The following is a 17,800-nucleotide window of genomic DNA, read 5'->3' on the forward strand; positions in this document are numbered from 1 at the left end:
ATATGTGTGTGCATTTGCTCAATGTACATTTAAATACATTGATAAATTATATTTCATACTGTGGTATCTGCACACAAGACTGAGTTCATTTATCATACTAAGGACAATTGTTTATCTTATTTTTCATCTTAGCTCTTACCATCTCAGTGCCTTAGCTCTAACATTATTACCTTATAAAGACAATATTCATCACTTTTCATCTCTCCACATCTTTACATTTTTCCTCCACTGACCCCAATTCATTCTTAAAAAAACAAAAAAAAACCTGACCTCTTAAACCACATGCCTTTTCTCTTTACTGTTTGCTTGTTGATAATGAATTTCATCAGTTCCTTAACCAAACCTTGCTTCAACCCACCATTCCACTGTTGTGAGTGTAATAATTTCTGCTTGGTCTATCAAAATTGTTTTTGACAATAGAATTGTAAACAAATAAGTGTACCCAACAACAAAGGAAACTGAACATCTATAACTTTCTATATTTAAGAGACGAGGAATTATTTACATTTGACGGATATTTGTCTTCATCTTGTTTGTTGTTAACACAACTGAATCCCAAATCTTCCTGATTCCATGATAAGTGTCAAAGAATAATGTTTACATTGAAGTAAGGTGACAAGCTGGTAGAATTGTTGGCATGCCAGGCAAAATGCTTAGCAGTATTTTGTCCATCAGAGTTCAAATTCTGCTGAGGTTGACTTTGCCTTTCATACTTACAAGGTTGATAAAATAACTACCAGTTCAGCACTGGGAATGATGTAATCGAAATTGCTGACCTTGTGCCAAAATTTGAAACCATTATTATTATTGAGTGGTGAGCTGGCACAATTGTTAGCACGCCCGAGTTCAAATTCTGCTAAGGTCAACTTTGTCTTTCATCCTATCGGGATCAATAGAATAAGTACCAGTTGAACATTGGGAATGATGTAATCAATTTATCTCCTTCCCTAAAATTGTTGGCCTTGTGCCAAAATCTGAAACCAACATTTACACTGAAATAAATCACACTAAGGGTCCTTTCTTAAAGTGTTGCAACTAAAATCCAGTTCTAATCAGTGGATCATAATTTCGCAACATTGCTTTGATTCCTGAGTTGGAAGTGGTATTTCATTTTCATGTTTATTGCTTCAGTTGATAATGCAAGAAGGTAATGGAATTTCATTCTACAGAATTATTTCATTTTCACCACAAATTTCTCAAAGAGTACTGCTAATTGAATTGATCCATAAGGCATGCTGCCTCTTAACTCTGGAAATGTTGAATATAAATTAGATACTGATGCAACAGAACATAGACTGCAGGTAATTAAGCCCTGATATGTTATAGTTTCGGCAGTTCAATTAAACTGTCAGTATGTGAAATATCACAAAGAAATATACTCATAACTATTAATACATATGTATTCTTTCATACTGAATTCCAATATTTGAAATCCAGGTTTGTCCCTGTTAACAGGGGTGACTGGATCTACCTCACTCTTACAGTAACTGCTCTCACATCATCTCACCAGATTTTGATTGTTCTCCCTCCTCAAGCCAACCTTCCCAATCTCTTCCTCCACCTTTTCTCTGGTCGACCTCGCTTTTGCAGTTCATTCACTTTAAACTCAAGCACTCTCCTCAGAACATGATCCTCATCCCTCCTCAACACATGTCCATACCACCACACTCCACTCACCCTTGCCAGCTGTTCCATCAATTCTTCCAACCCCAGCATTCCCATCAAGTCTTCAGCTCTCCTTTTATCAAATAGTTCCACACCACACAAGCTGAATTGAAAGAGAGTAGATCGAGGGAACTAATAGTAGTAATAGAACAAGGAGTGATGCTAATTCTCTGGAAGTCACTTATTCTTAGCTAGCTGGCATGTGACTTCTGCCTTCGTATGCTAACTGCCATGGATTCAATGGTCAGATTTCTTTTCAAGATGCACACAAACTACATTACATAAGTGGCATATAAATAAATTTTGAATTACACATTAATAATCTACTGAAAAAGCTTCTAGATCAACAGAAAACAACACAAGACAGAGTTAAGGAGTAATATTAAAATCTCACATCCAATGAGTAACAATAAAATCAAGTGGTGCAGTAATTTTGTGGTTAAGCATGTTTATAGCTATAAAACTAAAATTAGTAAAAGAATAAAATTTAAGAAATAAAAAAATCACACCTGAATTCCACCTTTTTCTCTGTTTTTGGTCCAATTACTTTCCCATTCGTACTAAATGCAACCTTAGACATCATTGGTTTTGTTTAGGTCAAAAGAAGAGAAAATGTGACCTGAAAAATAAGAAATGTTATAAAATTACACACACACACACACACACATACATATATATATATATATCATACATACATAATTCAGCATCATAATCAACACCTGTGCAATAAAATCATTTGGTTCATTGGAATATTTCATTAAATGACAATTGTGAAGTTTATATATACAAGTACCATAAATAATATTACTGCTGATATTATCTGTTTCCACTGTCAGTTTAGGAATTGAGACAGTCTTTGAACACCTTAAACTTGCAGTGTCCTACAGTGGCCTCTCTGTATCACTGATAACCACTACAAAAGAAGCCACAAGCTCAGTTAAATCATCAACACTTTAGACATGAAAATTGATAACGTTTTCTGCTTATGAATGAAGACAGTTGCATCAAGAGAACATATGGAAGAGTTAGACCCGGGAAGACACGAGACAAAGTTGTGAGAAAGGATCTTCAGATGTTGGGCCACACAGAGGGGATGACAGGGAACTGAGACTCCTGGCAGTTAGCTGTGCGTGAGAAGACATGTCAGACTAAAAGTGTTGAACATAAAGTAAAAGGGTTGAAACCAGATGCACAGAAATGAAGAGTTGCTGAGCCCCGAAACACTACACATCTACTGCTGCAATACTAGATGGTCATACCGATCTCCAAAACTCACTACCATTTACAAAATGGACTTGTTGCAACACACAGCGAGAGAAATAACAGACAGGAATTGAAAGCTGTGTCACAAAAGAACATAAAAATACAAAAATCATTATAGTAGGTTGTTAGTAAGAGCGTCAAAGAATCACCATCTCAGGAGACTAACCAAATTATATCTGGTTCATATGCTGAAGTAATGACCATGGGATTGCACCTAGAAAGTTACCCTCTGAGGCACACAAGTCCGGGCAAGGTTTTTTTATGGAAGACCAGCAGTCACCCATGCATACCAGCCTCTCCTTTCCGCACCACTGATGTTATCTAAAGGAAAGACAAAGGCTGTTACAGTTTGGTACCAGTGATATTGCACTCATTTCTACAGCTGAATGAACTCTAGCAATGTAAAATAAAGTGTCTTATTCAAGAAAACAAAACACAGCCCGATCTGGAAATCGAACTTACTACCTTATGATTGAGAGCCCAATGCTCTAACCACTGAGCCATCTATTGGCTACTCAGACGATTCATAAGATGTAGTGGCCCACACTGATAGTCATTGTATTGCTATGTTTTTATAGGCAGCAGCAACATTAATTATATTTGTTTTGCACAATAGGTTGTAATTTGAAACCCTGCAACTGTTACTACATTGTATAGACAAATTAATTCTTTGTGTCAGCTTCATTAAAAATAGATGCCTCCTGTACAACTGTCGCTGAATAGTTGACATTAATAGACATACCTAGTTAAACAAAAATAATATAAATAAACATAAAAGATGTAAAACTTTTAAAATTTCCAGATCAATTCAACTTGTGCTAATTGAGGAAAGGATATTTTTTGCATGAGCTCTTTAATAACATAAGTAGAATGAACACCAGTACCACAGATATGGGTAAATATGAAGTCATACTTTAACAACTATAATTCTGGTACTTTATTTTCTTAAGAACTAGGAAAATAAAATAGTTTAAGAACAAAAAACAATACAATCATGTGCAAGCCAATTGCACATAAAATCTGACATCCATAAAAGTAGATAACAGGCCCTCTCATATTCTTAAGACAACAGTATAACTAAAACTAACTCAGTATATGATCGATACCTATTGTACAAACTTATGAAAGACAAAAGATAATGCATTCTATTATAATCTTATATCTAAGATATATTATATGAATATCAAATTAATCACAATATAACATGTCTTTTGCAAACCTGTAGGAAGATTGAGGGCAAAGTTGACTACAGTGGGATCTGAATTTAGAATGTAAAGGTTTGCAAGTAAATATTGCTAAGCAGTTTGTAATGATTCTACCAATGCCAGGACCATTTCAGTCTAAATGTAGAGGATTGAACTTGTACATTGTAAAGTTTCTGTGAAATCCATTATCTTTAAATACTGGCGTACTAATTGAAACCATCATAATTACAGAAACCGCAATTTCAATATTTTTCATCTTTTACTTGTTTCAGTCACTAGACTGGGGCTATACAGGGGTACCACCTTTAGGTCAAATAAATCTACCTTGTATTTCATCATCATTTAATGTCTGTTGCCCATGCTGGTTTGAGTTGAACAGGGCTAGTACGTTGGAAAGCTGCACCAGACTCCAGTCTGATTTGGCATAGTTTTTTTACAGCTGGATGCCCTTTTTAACGCCAACCACTCAGAGTGTAAACGGTGCTTTTATGTGCTACTGGTATGGGTGCCAGTTGTGTGATACCAGGGTGCTTTTATGTGCCACTGACATTGGTGCCAATTTGTATGACATCAGTATCTGCCGTGACTGTGAGTTTGTTCGGCTTGACGGGTCTTCTCAATACGTCAGTGAGGCCCAATGTTCAAAAGGAACTCAGCCACTTTATCTCTGTGAGGCCCAACGCTTGAAAAGAACTCAGCCACTTTGCCTTTGTGAGGCCCAATGCTTGGAAGGTATTCTTTACATGCCACCAGCACGGGGTTTTCTTAAATCTGGCAAATATTCTATCAGTCTCTTTTGCAGAAATGCTAAGTTACAGGGTTGTGAACAAGAGAGTTTTGCTGAAAATCTCATTGGCAGCCTTGCAAAAACCTACTGTTTCCACATCTCACATCTGGGACAGCGTTGCTGCTATTCATACAAACATCCAAAGAAAGATCACTTGTCTGGCATGAAGTTTCTTACCAATACATTCCAGCCTCTGACCAAAGGACGCACTGTCTCCTCTCTCAGTATTTTCTGCTCCTACAATAGTGGGTTTTGCTACTTTGAGCTGGTTGGTGCTGTGCCAGTCCCGACTTCTTTCTTCTCTCCACTTCACAATAACCAACACCTAGTCCTTTCCTCTTGAGAGCATCAGTCTTCTGGAATTCCCTATTCACACATTTGTTCATGCAGGTTTTGACTTGTAAACTACTTTTCAAGAATATTAACTATATTGATCTTAACAATCCTGGCAGCTGTGTGATGGCTATAGACACAGTCCGTTGTTCCAGAGTAATTGCCACCTATCCACTCCCAAAAGTGTGGCAAATATTCATACTTGTTTATAAATAAAATTCTGTCAAGTTTCTGTACAATAACTAAAAGATTAAAACTGGCATAAAAAAACCAAACAAAACTAAGAAAAAAAAAACAGAGAGAGAGAGAGAGGATACTGTTTAAAATAAGCTGAGTTATGTAAAAATGTTCAATTTCAATATAATTTCAGTCATAATATTCCTCATTGAGTCTGAAAATATAACCATTATTCAACAATTTTTCTATTCAACATTTATTATAAAATGATACAATGTACCAACAGTACATTGCTGCATTCACATGCCAAAATCAGACACAATGGAATTACTGTCTAAGTAAATTTTAAGGAATATATGCTATGAAATGGAGGTGCTGGAAGTGTGGGGGTGGGGGTAAAGAAAAAAAATCAAAACTTCAGAGGGTGACACTCCCTTCGGTCATGACTGACCATGGGATTGAACCTAGAAAGTTCCCCTCCGAGGTACAAGTCTGGGAAAGGTTGTTTTATAGAAGACCAGCAGTCTCCCATGCATACCAGCCTCTCTTCATGCCACCGGTGTTATCCAAGGGAACGGCAAAGGTCGATACAACTTGGCATCAGTGACATAGCAGTTCATTTCTATAGCTGAGTGAACTGGAGCAATGTGAAATAAAGTGTCTTGCTCAAGAACACAACACAGCCCAGTCTGGGAATTGAACTCACAACCTCACAATTGTAAACCTGATGTTGTAAACACAGAGTCATTCCCCTTCGCAACTTCAGAACACACAAGCATATTCACCATGAATGTACAGAAAAAGCCTAAGAGATCCATGGTCTTTTGCAGATTTATCTTTTTTGTCTGCATATCTTTAGATGAAGACATGTAGACATGGATATGGCTGTGTGGTAAGAAGCTTGCTTCCCAACCACATGGTTTTGGGTCCAGTCTCACTGCATGGCACCTTGTGCAAGTGCATTCTATAGCCTCAGGCGAATCAAAGCCTTGAGTGGATTTGATAGATAGTAACTGAAAGAAAACTGTGTGCGTATATATATATATTTGAAACGCCGGTGTTAAAACGGGGGTAGCTGATGAAGGAAAATGTTCTCTATGTGGCTTGTGTGTTTTCTGTACTCTGGTTATTATTATTTCTTGTCTACGATTTGTTTGCAATGTCCTGTACCCAGATATGCACCTATATATACAGGTAGACGTAGGTATGCACACACCTGTACGTATATATTCATATACTCATTATTTGTTTGTTTCTTTATTTATTTATACAGAGAGAGAGAGAGAGAGAGAGAGAGAGAGAGAAAGAGAGAGAGAGAGAGAGAAAGAGAGAGAGAGAGATAGAGAAAGATAGAGAGAAAGATAGAGAGATAGAGAGAAAGATAGAGAGAGAGAGAAAGAGAGAAAAAGAGAGAGATAGAGAAAGAGAGAGAGAGAGAAGGAGAGAGAGACATACACAAGTAATTTATTGTATAATCTGAGACTCATGCGAATTTTTTGTCTTGAAGTACGAGTGGAAATCCGCAGTATGAGCACACAAATCATCCCACCTTTAAGCTAATTCAGTTAAAACCAGTTTACATATCTCTTTTGCATTCCCTTTTTTACAATTGTCATTTTATTTGTAACTACACTTTTTCTGTTTTAAAACCCATAAAAAAATTATTTTTGAGGGATGGAACGGATTGATTAATTATATTTTAGTTAATTGCAATGGGGAAAATTGATTTGTAAAATGAGTAAATTGTAAGATGAGCTCAGTCATGGAATGAATTGAACTCATTCTGCAAAGTATCACTAGGCCTCACCGAGGCGATGACTTCCGACCAAGACCTTTGGAAATATGCTGTGCGTGAGAAGACCCGGCAAGCCAAGTGAGACCATAATCCGAGGCCTTTGCCAGGGGTGTAGCCAGCCCACTTATGCGTACCTTTCTTTCATTGGATACTAAACTGTGGTTGTGAAGACCTGTTGAGGCAAGTGAAATTGAAATTGAACCAAATTCGACGACTGGCACCCATGCCAACCTCTCTTTCATTGGACACTAAACTCCGCTTGCGAAGACCTGTTGGGGCAAGTGAAATCGAAATCGTGATGGCACCTGTACCAGTGGAGCGTCTGAGAGTGATCGTTGCCAGAGCAGCTGTCTGCCATTGACACGTAAATAGTACCATTTGAGCGTGATTGTTACCAGTATCGCCTTCCTGGCACTTGTGCTGGTGGCACATGAAAAGACATTCGAGCGAGGTCATTGCCAGTGCCGCTGGACTGGCTCCTTTGCAGGTGGCACATAAAATGCACCATTTTGAGCATGGCTGTTGCCAGTACCGCCTGACTGGCCTTCGTGCCAGTGGCATGTAAAAGCACCCACTACACTCTTGGAGTGGTTGGCGTTAGGAAGGGCATCCAGCTGTAGAAACTCTGCCAGATCAGATTGGAGCCTGGTGCAGTCATCTGGTTTGCCAGTTCTCAGTCAAACCATCCAACCCATGCCAGCATGGAAAGCGGACATTAAGTGATGATGATATGTAAAACTTACTGTTAATAAAAGCTAGGATGCATTGCATTCCATTAATTAATGAAATAACATAGTAAATACACAAACGAAATGTAAACAATGTATAACATATATTGAGTGCACAAATGGACAGAAGACAGACATAGAAGGTCCCTAATTCTTCATCAGTTAGCAACCAGATGATATTTAGTCTAGCACCATTATATGTATATATATATATATATATATATATATATGTGTGTGTATATCTATGTTTGTCTCCCATCATTGACTGACAACTGACACTGGTGTGTTTATGTCGCCATAACCTAGCGGTTCGGCAAAAAGAGACCGATAGAATAAGTACTAGGCTTACAAAGAATAAGTCCTGGGGTCGATTTTTTTGACTAAAAAACCCTTTAAGGTGGTGCTCCAGCACGGCCACAGTCTAATGACTGAAACAAGTAACAGATATAAGTTTACTGTTCAAGTATGAACTTTTTTTTCTTCCTTTGTTACAACGGGAAATTCTGTAGAGCATATTGCGAATCTCATCCATAAGAACCAATCACTTTCTTGAAAACTTAACCTCATTATTCTTGCCATGTCGACACAGGTGTGGCTGCATGGTAAGGAGCTCGCCTCCCTGCCACATGGTTCTGGGCTCCATCTCATAGCATAGCACCTGAGGCAAGTGTCTTCTACTCTACCATTGGGCTGGCCAAAGTCTTCTGAGTGAATTTGGTAGAAAGAAACCAAGAAGCCTGTCATTTTTATGTGAGTGTGTGTGTGCATGTGTGGGGATGAGTGCGTGTGTGTGTGTGAGTTAGTGCATGTGTGAATAAATAAACTTCTCATTTGACAGGAGAATCTAAATATTAAAGAATTAAAGATCTAATAGTGTTTGCTAAAGCATATGGACCCCCGGGAGGGAACCCCTGCTTTGTAGGGACATTGGAACCACTAGAAATAGTAGCAAAATTTCTTACGTCATGGGTTGCATGTAGAAATGACTGTGACTAGAATATCTTTGTTTATAGATCTGCCTACTAGCGTTACTAGAGTGTGTGCCACCAGGAGTAGCCCTTCCATTTGCTGCCCCCGGACCCCACAAGAAACATTGCCTACAGCAGCTACAAAAGTGCTGCCCCTACCTATGCTAGTGGATCTGCTCATCATAACCCAACTGGCATGTGTTATACTTGCTTCACTGTTGTGCATTTATTGATATTAAAAAAAAGTCTAACCAACAAAAAAAACCCTACCTAGCAGTAAGAATGACTGCTCCAGCATTCCCAATGATATGTAAATGTGTATATTTGTACACAATACATGACTGCGAATGAAGAATGGTTTATAATGATGATAGAGAATAAAATAAGAACTTTTTCAATATCACAAATTATCAAGTTACACATGGAAATGCATTAATTGAAGAATTAAAAAAAAAACAAAAAAAAAGCTAAATGACAGAATTAATTCCTAACAGCTTTTACTAAATAAGACATAACCAACATTTCTATTTTTACATATGTTTAAAGCCATTGACAGTTATAGCAGACTTAAGTCTTATCAGATATTACCCAACTTATAAATATAGATGCCTTGTCTCATTAGATATTGAAGCTACCAGATGTTTGGAAACAGCTTGCTGGTGCAATTTCAGTCATTCAAAAACCCCTGCATACTGGATGCCAGATTTCGTAGAGGGGTCACTGGGAAAGAATGTGCACCATTTTGGGGCCTTCCTCTTGACAGCTCTACAGCACACCCAACCACTCAATTGTTCAGATCCAGCCTCTCACACCTGCCCAGTTTCGTGTCCAATGAAGGAAGGTACGCATAAGTAGGGGGGCTGGCTACACCCCTGGTAGAGGCCTTGGATTTAGGTCTCACTTGGCTTGCCGTATATATATATATATATATATATATATATGTACAAGAGGGTACTGAAAAGTTCCTGGCTTTAAGGGTATCACAAAAGGTCCAGTTGACGGTCAAATCTTCCAAGTTCTTTTACAAGGCTTAGAAAAACCTGAAAGACTGCTGCAATAAGTGTGTGAATCTGAGAGGGGAATATGTTGAATAAAATCATAATTCTCTGCTGTTATATGGTGGTCTCTAAGGAAGTTAGGCATAGAGAGGAATGGCTTGTTAGATCTGTACAAGCCATGTACAGTGATGCTGTCAATAAGGTGAGAGTCAGCCATGAATACAGTGATGAATTTAGTGTACAGGCAGGGGTTCACCAGGGCTGAGTTTTCAACCCATTCTTTTTCATTATAGTCCTCCAGGCCATAACAGAGGAATTTAAAACTGGGTGCTTGTGGGAACTGCTATATGCTGATGACTTATTGCAGAATCTTTAGCAGAATTGGAGAAGAAGTTCCTAGCATGGAAACAAAACCTGGAATCAAAAGGCCTTAAAGTTAACCTAGCTAAGACAAAAGTGGTTGTTAGTGAGAAAGAAGATAAAACTTTCTTTCCGTCAGGTAAATGGCCCTACTCCATATGTAGGAAAAGAGTTGGAGGAAATTCCATTTGCTGCACCCAGTGTAAACTATGGACACATAAGAGATGCAGTGGTATCACAGGTAGATTAACAGACAAAGTAGTCTTTATATATGGCAGATGTGCAAGAACAAAAAGCACGAAGAGCACATGGAAATTAGATTCTCTCAAATGCCCAAGTGGCTCTCTTGAGATTGTAGATAGTTTGTTACCTAGGTGACCAAATTAGCAATGGTGGCGGATGCTCTGAAAGTATTGTTTCTAGAATGAGAACTGGGTGGTGGAAGTTCAGAGAACTATTACCTCTGTTGGCAACAAAAGGACTCTCTCAAAGTGAAAGATAGACTATATGATGCTTGTGTATGAACGGCTATTCTCCATGGTAGTGAGACATGGGCTCTGAATGGAGAAGACATATGTAGACTGGATAGAAACAAAGGTAGTACGCTCCGTTGGATGTGCAACATCAGTGCACATGTACGACAAAGTGCAAATGTAGAGAGAGAAAAGTTGGGCATAAGAGGAATCAAATGTAACATGCAAGAGAGAAGACTGCATTGGTTTGGACATGTAATGTGTGAGAATGAAGACAGCTGTATAAAGAAGTGCCAATCACTGAAAGTGGATGGGGCCTGTAGAAGAGGGAGACCCAGGAAGACATGGGATGAAGTGGTAAGGACTGATCTCAGGACATTGGGTCTCACAGAGGAAATGACAATGGACTGAGATGTCTGGTGATATGAGGTTTCTGAGAAGACCCACCCATATCAGTGAAACAGTTCTACAAGCCATCCACACTTAAGAAAAGTTCTCACACACTCTACCACAACAAACCAAACTATGTCTACATCTCTTTCTCTTCCTCGCATTCTCACCTCATGCACTATGCTTACCTCCCACTCCTCAATCCTGTCCTCTTGGTTTTGTCTCACTGTATATCATTGCTATCCACTTGCACCCCCTGACCTGTGTGTTCCACCCACATGTAACAAGAGAACTTCTCAGATACCCCACTACAACAAACAATATCTCAACATCTCTTCCTCACATTTCCTCCTTCATACACTCTCACTCTACAGTCCTGTCCTCACGACCCTGTTTCTCTGTATCATTGCTATAAAGCAGTCTATATATACCCAAGTTTTTATGACTCACTTCCCCAAACTCTAATCCTGCACCTTTTGCAATATCCAGCCACATATATTATGACCTTTGAACCTCAAGGATATGCCCTGGCATGTGTCACCATCTATCTCTCTCTCTTCCTTTACTCAACCATCTAATATTTTGATCCCCATCCATTGTGAGTATGCCCGGCCCTTTGCTACCATCTATATTCTGCTGTCACCCACTTTCTGTCTCTCCTTCTATTGCACTTCCCCCAGGTTGACTAACCATGTATCTCCTTGCAGCAGCACACGTATTTCTGGCCTCATTCTTGATCTCTCTCTCTCTCTCTCTGGCCAGGTAACATTGTACCTCCTGTACAGCAAGATACCTGTTTCTGTGTGTCTGTCTCACTATAGCCTTTCATCATCTGACACAAGATCACCTCCTTCAATGCCCTCTCTCCTCACAAATGATTTTTGTCTTGCAAGTACTTGGTGACCCTGTCAGTGCAAGTGCCAAGTTAAAAGCACCCAGTCCACACTGTAAAATGGTTGGCATTTGGAAAGGCATCCAGCTATAAATACCTTGCCAAAACTGACCTCACCTGTGCTTGTGCCATGTAAAAAGCACTGAGTCTACTCTGCTGAGTGGTTGGTGTTGGGAAAGGCATCCAGCTGTAAAAATCTTGCCAAACAGTTACAGATGTCTGATGCAAGCTTCTGCCTGGCTGCCATCTGGCAAACCGTCCCACCCATCCCAGCATGGAAGGCAGATGTTAAACGATAGTAGTCAATCCTCCTGTATTATTTTATCCAAAGCCAGGAACTTTTCAACACCCCCTCGTGTGTATGTGTGTATATATATATACGCACACACACATACACACACATGTATACAAGGGGGTGCTGGAAAGTTCTCAACTTTAAGGGTATCATCAAAGGCCCAGTTGGAGGCCCAACCTTCCAAGTTCTTTTACGGGGCTTAGAAAAACTGAAGAGCCACTGCAGTAAGTGAGTGAATCTGAGAGGGGAATAAGTTGAATAAAATCATAACTGATCCTCTTGTATTTTCTTTTACCCAAAGACAGGAACTTTTCAGCCCCACCTCATAATTCAAACAATGTGAATAGAAAAACTTTACATTTGACAGAATTATGTGAAATCTAAAGGGTTAAAAAAAAGTGAGAATTTTGTTCAAGTGTTTTCAAGGGGTTTAACAAACACTATTAGACCATTAAGAAGGGTCTAAACTAGTGGTTCTCAACTGGGGTCCATAAAAGATTTTTGGAGGCCTACGCAAAAGAGTAAATTGGGGATCCACAATATTTTCAGGGCCAGAAAAAAATCAGCTTTAGATGTATGTATTGGTATGTATTGCAAGAAACAGCTGGGTTTCTTTCTCTAATGTCTTACATAGTTCAACCTACACAAGGGAATGTGTGAAAAACAAAATAGGAATTTTGAAAGTTTCTATAAAACTACTTTTTAAACATCAAATGACTATGAGGTCCCACCACAAAATAGTAATCAAAGGGGTCCACAGATAATAAAAATGTTGAGAGTCCCTGCTTTAGATGGTTCCTTTCTCTAAAATTTTACATAGTTCAACCTACACAAGTTAATGTCTACTAAAATAAATAGGAATTTTGGAAGAAGTTTCTATAAAACTAGTTTTTAAACACTGAATGGGGGTCCACCAGAATAAAATAGTAATCAAAGGGGTTTATGGATGAAAAATGGTTGAGAACCCCTGATCTAAACTATTGTGTTTGTAGGTGGGTGATTAAGTGAAATGTATGACTCAAAGCTAAAATGCAAACTTGACAAAAACTTATCTCTACAAGTCTTAATCCTCACAGAAGAATTAATGAGGCAAATAAATGGAAAATATTTCTGCTGAAAATAAAGAGATTTTTTATTAACTAATTTATATAAATATGATAAAAAGTGTGAAAGCAATTATAATATGATGGCTGTTTAGAGGCTCAAAATAACATTGCTCAATATGGACATGAATTCAAGCAGTGATAACAGATATAATTTCTCTATTAAAAATAATGTATTCCTTATTTTTTAAAAGTTTTCACAGAAATTCCTTTTAAAAGATAAGAGTGTCATATCAAATTTCATATATCTAAATGGATTCAGAAAGTCTCTATATGTTCATATGAAATAAACATGCTAATTATATACATACATATATATATTAAATATTAAAGCTGATGGCTTCTTTTGATCAGATAGAAAGCAAACTGGACAAGAAGAGTGAACAATTGAAAGGCAAAAATGACACAGGGAAAGTTTCTATGATGGTACAGCTACTTAAACTCTCATAAAACCAATTTAGTCTTGTACTGTTTTGGGTATACAAAGCTTCAACATAAGAAATCGTTTTTTTATGTTGCAGAAGTAAGTTTTTGTTTAGAAATCAAATGATATTTGTGACACTTAGCCAATCCCTTTAGTTACTGGTTCTGACCCATTTTTTCTCTCTATGGACCCCATTGATTTCTATTTTACTCAACTAGACATCCATAGACATTCAACGTATATATTCTTTTACTTGTTTGTCATTTGACTGTGCCCATGCTGGAGCACTGCCTTTAGTCGAACAAATCGACCCCAGGACTTATTCTTTGTAAGCCTAGTACTTATCCTATCGGTCTCTTTTGCTGAACCACTAAATTACAGGGATGTAAAGACACCAACATTGGTTGTCAAGTGGTGCAGTGGAGACAAACACACACACACACAAGTATATGAGCTTTTTCAGTTTCTGTTTATCAAATCCCTCACAAGGTTTTGGTCAGCCTGAGGATATAGTAGAAGACACTTGCCCAAGGTACAACACAGTGGGACTGAACCCGGAACCATGTGGTTGGGAAACAAGTTTCTTACCACACAGACACACCTGCACCTATAAGAAAAAAACATCCTTCAGCATTTTTATTTTTTTGGTTGTTTTAGACATTTGACTGTGGCCATGCTGGACCACTGCCTTAAAGGGTTTCAGTCGAGGAAATTGACCTCAAGACTTATTCCTTGTAAGCCTAATACTTATTCTATTGGTCTCTTTTGCTGAACACACCAGCATCAGTACAAACAGCAAGGGTACAAACACGGACACACACACACACACATAACAGGCTTGTTTCAGTTTCCATCTACAGATTCTACTCACAAGACTTCGGTCAGCCTGAGGCTATAGCAGAAGACACTTTCCCAAGGTATCACGCAGTGGGACTGAGTCCAGAACAATATGTTTGAGAAGCAAACTTCTTACTGCACAGCCATGCCTGCACCTCTTTTATAATTAAATATCATTAGAAATTGTATTAAAAAAATTAATTAAATATCATTAGAAATTGTATTAAAAAAATTAAAATATTTCAGTGTAATAAACTGCACATGAATTTTAACAGCAAAATCATGTGGACCCACAAGGATCATGTGGACCCCAGTTGAGAATCCCTGCTCTTAGCCAGGGTTGATAAAGGGTATACATATGTATATTTTATCTTTAATCTATTTCAGTTGTTAGACTATGGCCATGCTGGGGCACCACCTTGAAGAAATCCAGTTGAATGAATTGATCCTAGTACCTTTTAAAAATTTTTTTGAAAACCTGGTACATTTTCTTTTGGTCTGTTTCGCTGAACTGTTAGATTATGGGGATGTGAACAGCCAATACCAGTTGTCAAGTGGTGGGTGGGGACACAGACACAAAGATACACATATTTGCAGTACGCTTCTTTCGGTTTCTGTCTACCAAATCCACTCACTAGGCTATGGTCAGCTTAGGGCTATGATAGAAGAGGTACCATGCAGTGGGACTGAACCTGGAACCATGTGGTTGGGAAGCAAACTTCTTATAACACAGTCATGAGAGAGAGAGAGAAAGAGAGAGAGAAAGAGAAAGAGAGAGAGAAAGAGAGAGAGAGAAAGAGAGAGTGAGTGAACTGGGTTAAAAATTTTACAGTATCCAAATTTGTGTTCTCCAAACCTAGATACAAGCAACATTGATATTGCTGGAATGAATGAAAATGACTTAAAATGAAAATTGAGTCTGCATTCATCAAGGACACATGTTTATGGATGTCTGGGGTCATAAGAATGAGTAAAGGGACTAGGATAGATGTTCATCTTTCATTGCTTGCACAGGTCAGACAGAATTTGTTGAGGCAGATTTTGTATGGCTTCCCATTGCCAAACCTCACTTGTTTTCAAGTAAGGTAATAGTTAACCATGGCCAGAAATGGTACCATAAAAATATGGTATTTATTTACAACAACCGTGTGATGTCAAGATAAGGGGGCATACTAACACACGCAATAGGCATCTTTCAGTTTCTAAAGCAGAAGAAACCTGCCCAAGATGGCATGCAGAGGAACTACACCTGAAACCATGTGGTTGGGAAGCAAGCTTTATAACTATACAACCATGTCAGCACTATTTACTTAACTCCACTTCAAAAAAAAAAACAAAAAAAAAACAATGTTAGTAAAATACACTATAGCAAGACTAATTTTCCAAAATGGGAAGATACAAATAATTTTCTTTAGATATTAGTATTTTTCTGAAAGAAAATAATAAGGAGCAGGAACTCTGTATCTCAATTAATGGTGCTGCTAAGTAAGCAAAACAGATTTGTATGCCACATGTGCATGGTGAAACCAGCAGTACAAATGTCTAAAGAGGTGAACAAACATTCTGAACCATTAAGGTTTAAAAGTAGATAGAGTGGACTGGCCTTGTAACATACATGAATTTATTATTAATGAAGATAGATCTTGTGATAATGTTCTTTAATTGTACAACTTAAGAAAAAGTTCCCTCCAAGCTGGCATGGAAATTATCTCACATTTTATGAAATAGGTCCTTTTTTTAAAAAAATAGATTAAGAAGGGAAAAGAGAAGTGCCCATGACTTTTTTTCCAGGTCTTATAAGAGGGGAGTGGTGTGGGAAGAGTCACCCCGAGACCAGAGATCGGTGCTTGAATACATGCAGCAATGGGTGGCAAGTTGACATTAGAAAAAATAGTGAGAAATAAACTAATAAAAGCAGAAAGAAAAGCTGAAGCAACAAAGCTTGGGACACAAGCTGAATGAAAGCATGTGAGCTACAGAATATTAGAAGTTGTTGGTTAATGAATGCAAGACCAATTATGAGTGAAAGTTACATGTGGAGTAAGAACCGACTGTGGTATGCTATAGCCAATAAAAAGTAACCAGAAGATATGTAGTTGGTTAATGACTTAGAATAGGTTAGGTTGAACCCTAAAAACATACAACTATGCATGAAGTTTAGTCATCATAGTAGCTTTTGCAGCCACTTTTCTATGATGATAATTAAAAATAACATTAGCTATTCAAGAATTACAGATATAAATAAGACGAGAAAAGGCCATATGGCAATCATACCTAATTTGAGCTTCTCAAAAAATGCGTTGAAGCTTATGTCTCACACAAAAACTGCTGTTTTTTGCATGACAGAACAATTCATTAAGAAACTATTTTTAGAAAAGTGTAAAAACACATTATGTGCTAATGCTCTCAATATAATGTACATAATACAATAGAGCTGCAAAAAAAAAATAATAACATTTTAGTTATTGTTGTTGTAAGCACATTAAAAGCAGAGGCAGCCAACCTGCATATTAAAAAAAATCAAAATTTAAAGATAAAAACCAAATGCTTGCAACTCTAAAGGACTTTCTTAGCTTCAATTCTCGTCAGGATAAAGAGAAACTTGAGACATTCTTAAAAGTAAAGTTTATGAGAAGAGCTTAAACTTCATGTGAAAGTACTGATATTTCATGCTGATCACAACACATGGTTCTACCTAAAATGTAGAGATCACCTCTAACTTTACTATTAACTTTCTGGAGTGTTTTAGTAATTGAATATATAAAATACTTGTTTCAATGATACAGTGCAAGTATCAAAATTTTTATGAACATTGCAGAAAAGAGTTAAATTATTGAAATCACAGTTGTCTTAATAAAAAAAAAAAATGCAAATAAAACATGACATTGAAACCATTGGTTTCCTTTGCCTGGATATAAGTGCGCTATATTTTGAGAGGACAGATAGAAATGGTACTTCGTAATGTTTTATGTCTTTCAAATTCATAGATACACTCCACTAAGAATGATAGAACTTCGATTATGATCGAATCTAAGCTGCGAAAACGAAACAATTTTACATCTCTAACTTTATAAATGTAATTTGAGAGTAATTTAGAAACTGACGAG

General features: G+C 37.7%; 1 protein-coding gene across 1 annotated transcript in view; it reads right to left on the bottom strand.

Moving 5' to 3' along the window:
• LOC106874692 (uncharacterized) overlaps nt 1–17,800 on the bottom strand; it is a 119,151-nt gene that overhangs the window by 98,063 nt on the left and 3,288 nt on the right. The window contains exon 2 of the mRNA XM_052973493.1: nt 2,175–2,284. Within this exon, the coding sequence (XP_052829453.1) occupies nt 2,175–2,248 (74 nt within the window). The 5' untranslated portion in view covers nt 2,249–2,284. The remainder of the gene's footprint in view (nt 1–2,174; nt 2,285–17,800) is intronic.

This window comes from Octopus bimaculoides, chromosome 16, assembly GCF_001194135.2.
Source record: "Octopus bimaculoides isolate UCB-OBI-ISO-001 chromosome 16, ASM119413v2, whole genome shotgun sequence".
In the NCBI taxonomy this organism is placed as follows: Eukaryota; Metazoa; Mollusca; class Cephalopoda; order Octopoda; family Octopodidae; genus Octopus; species Octopus bimaculoides.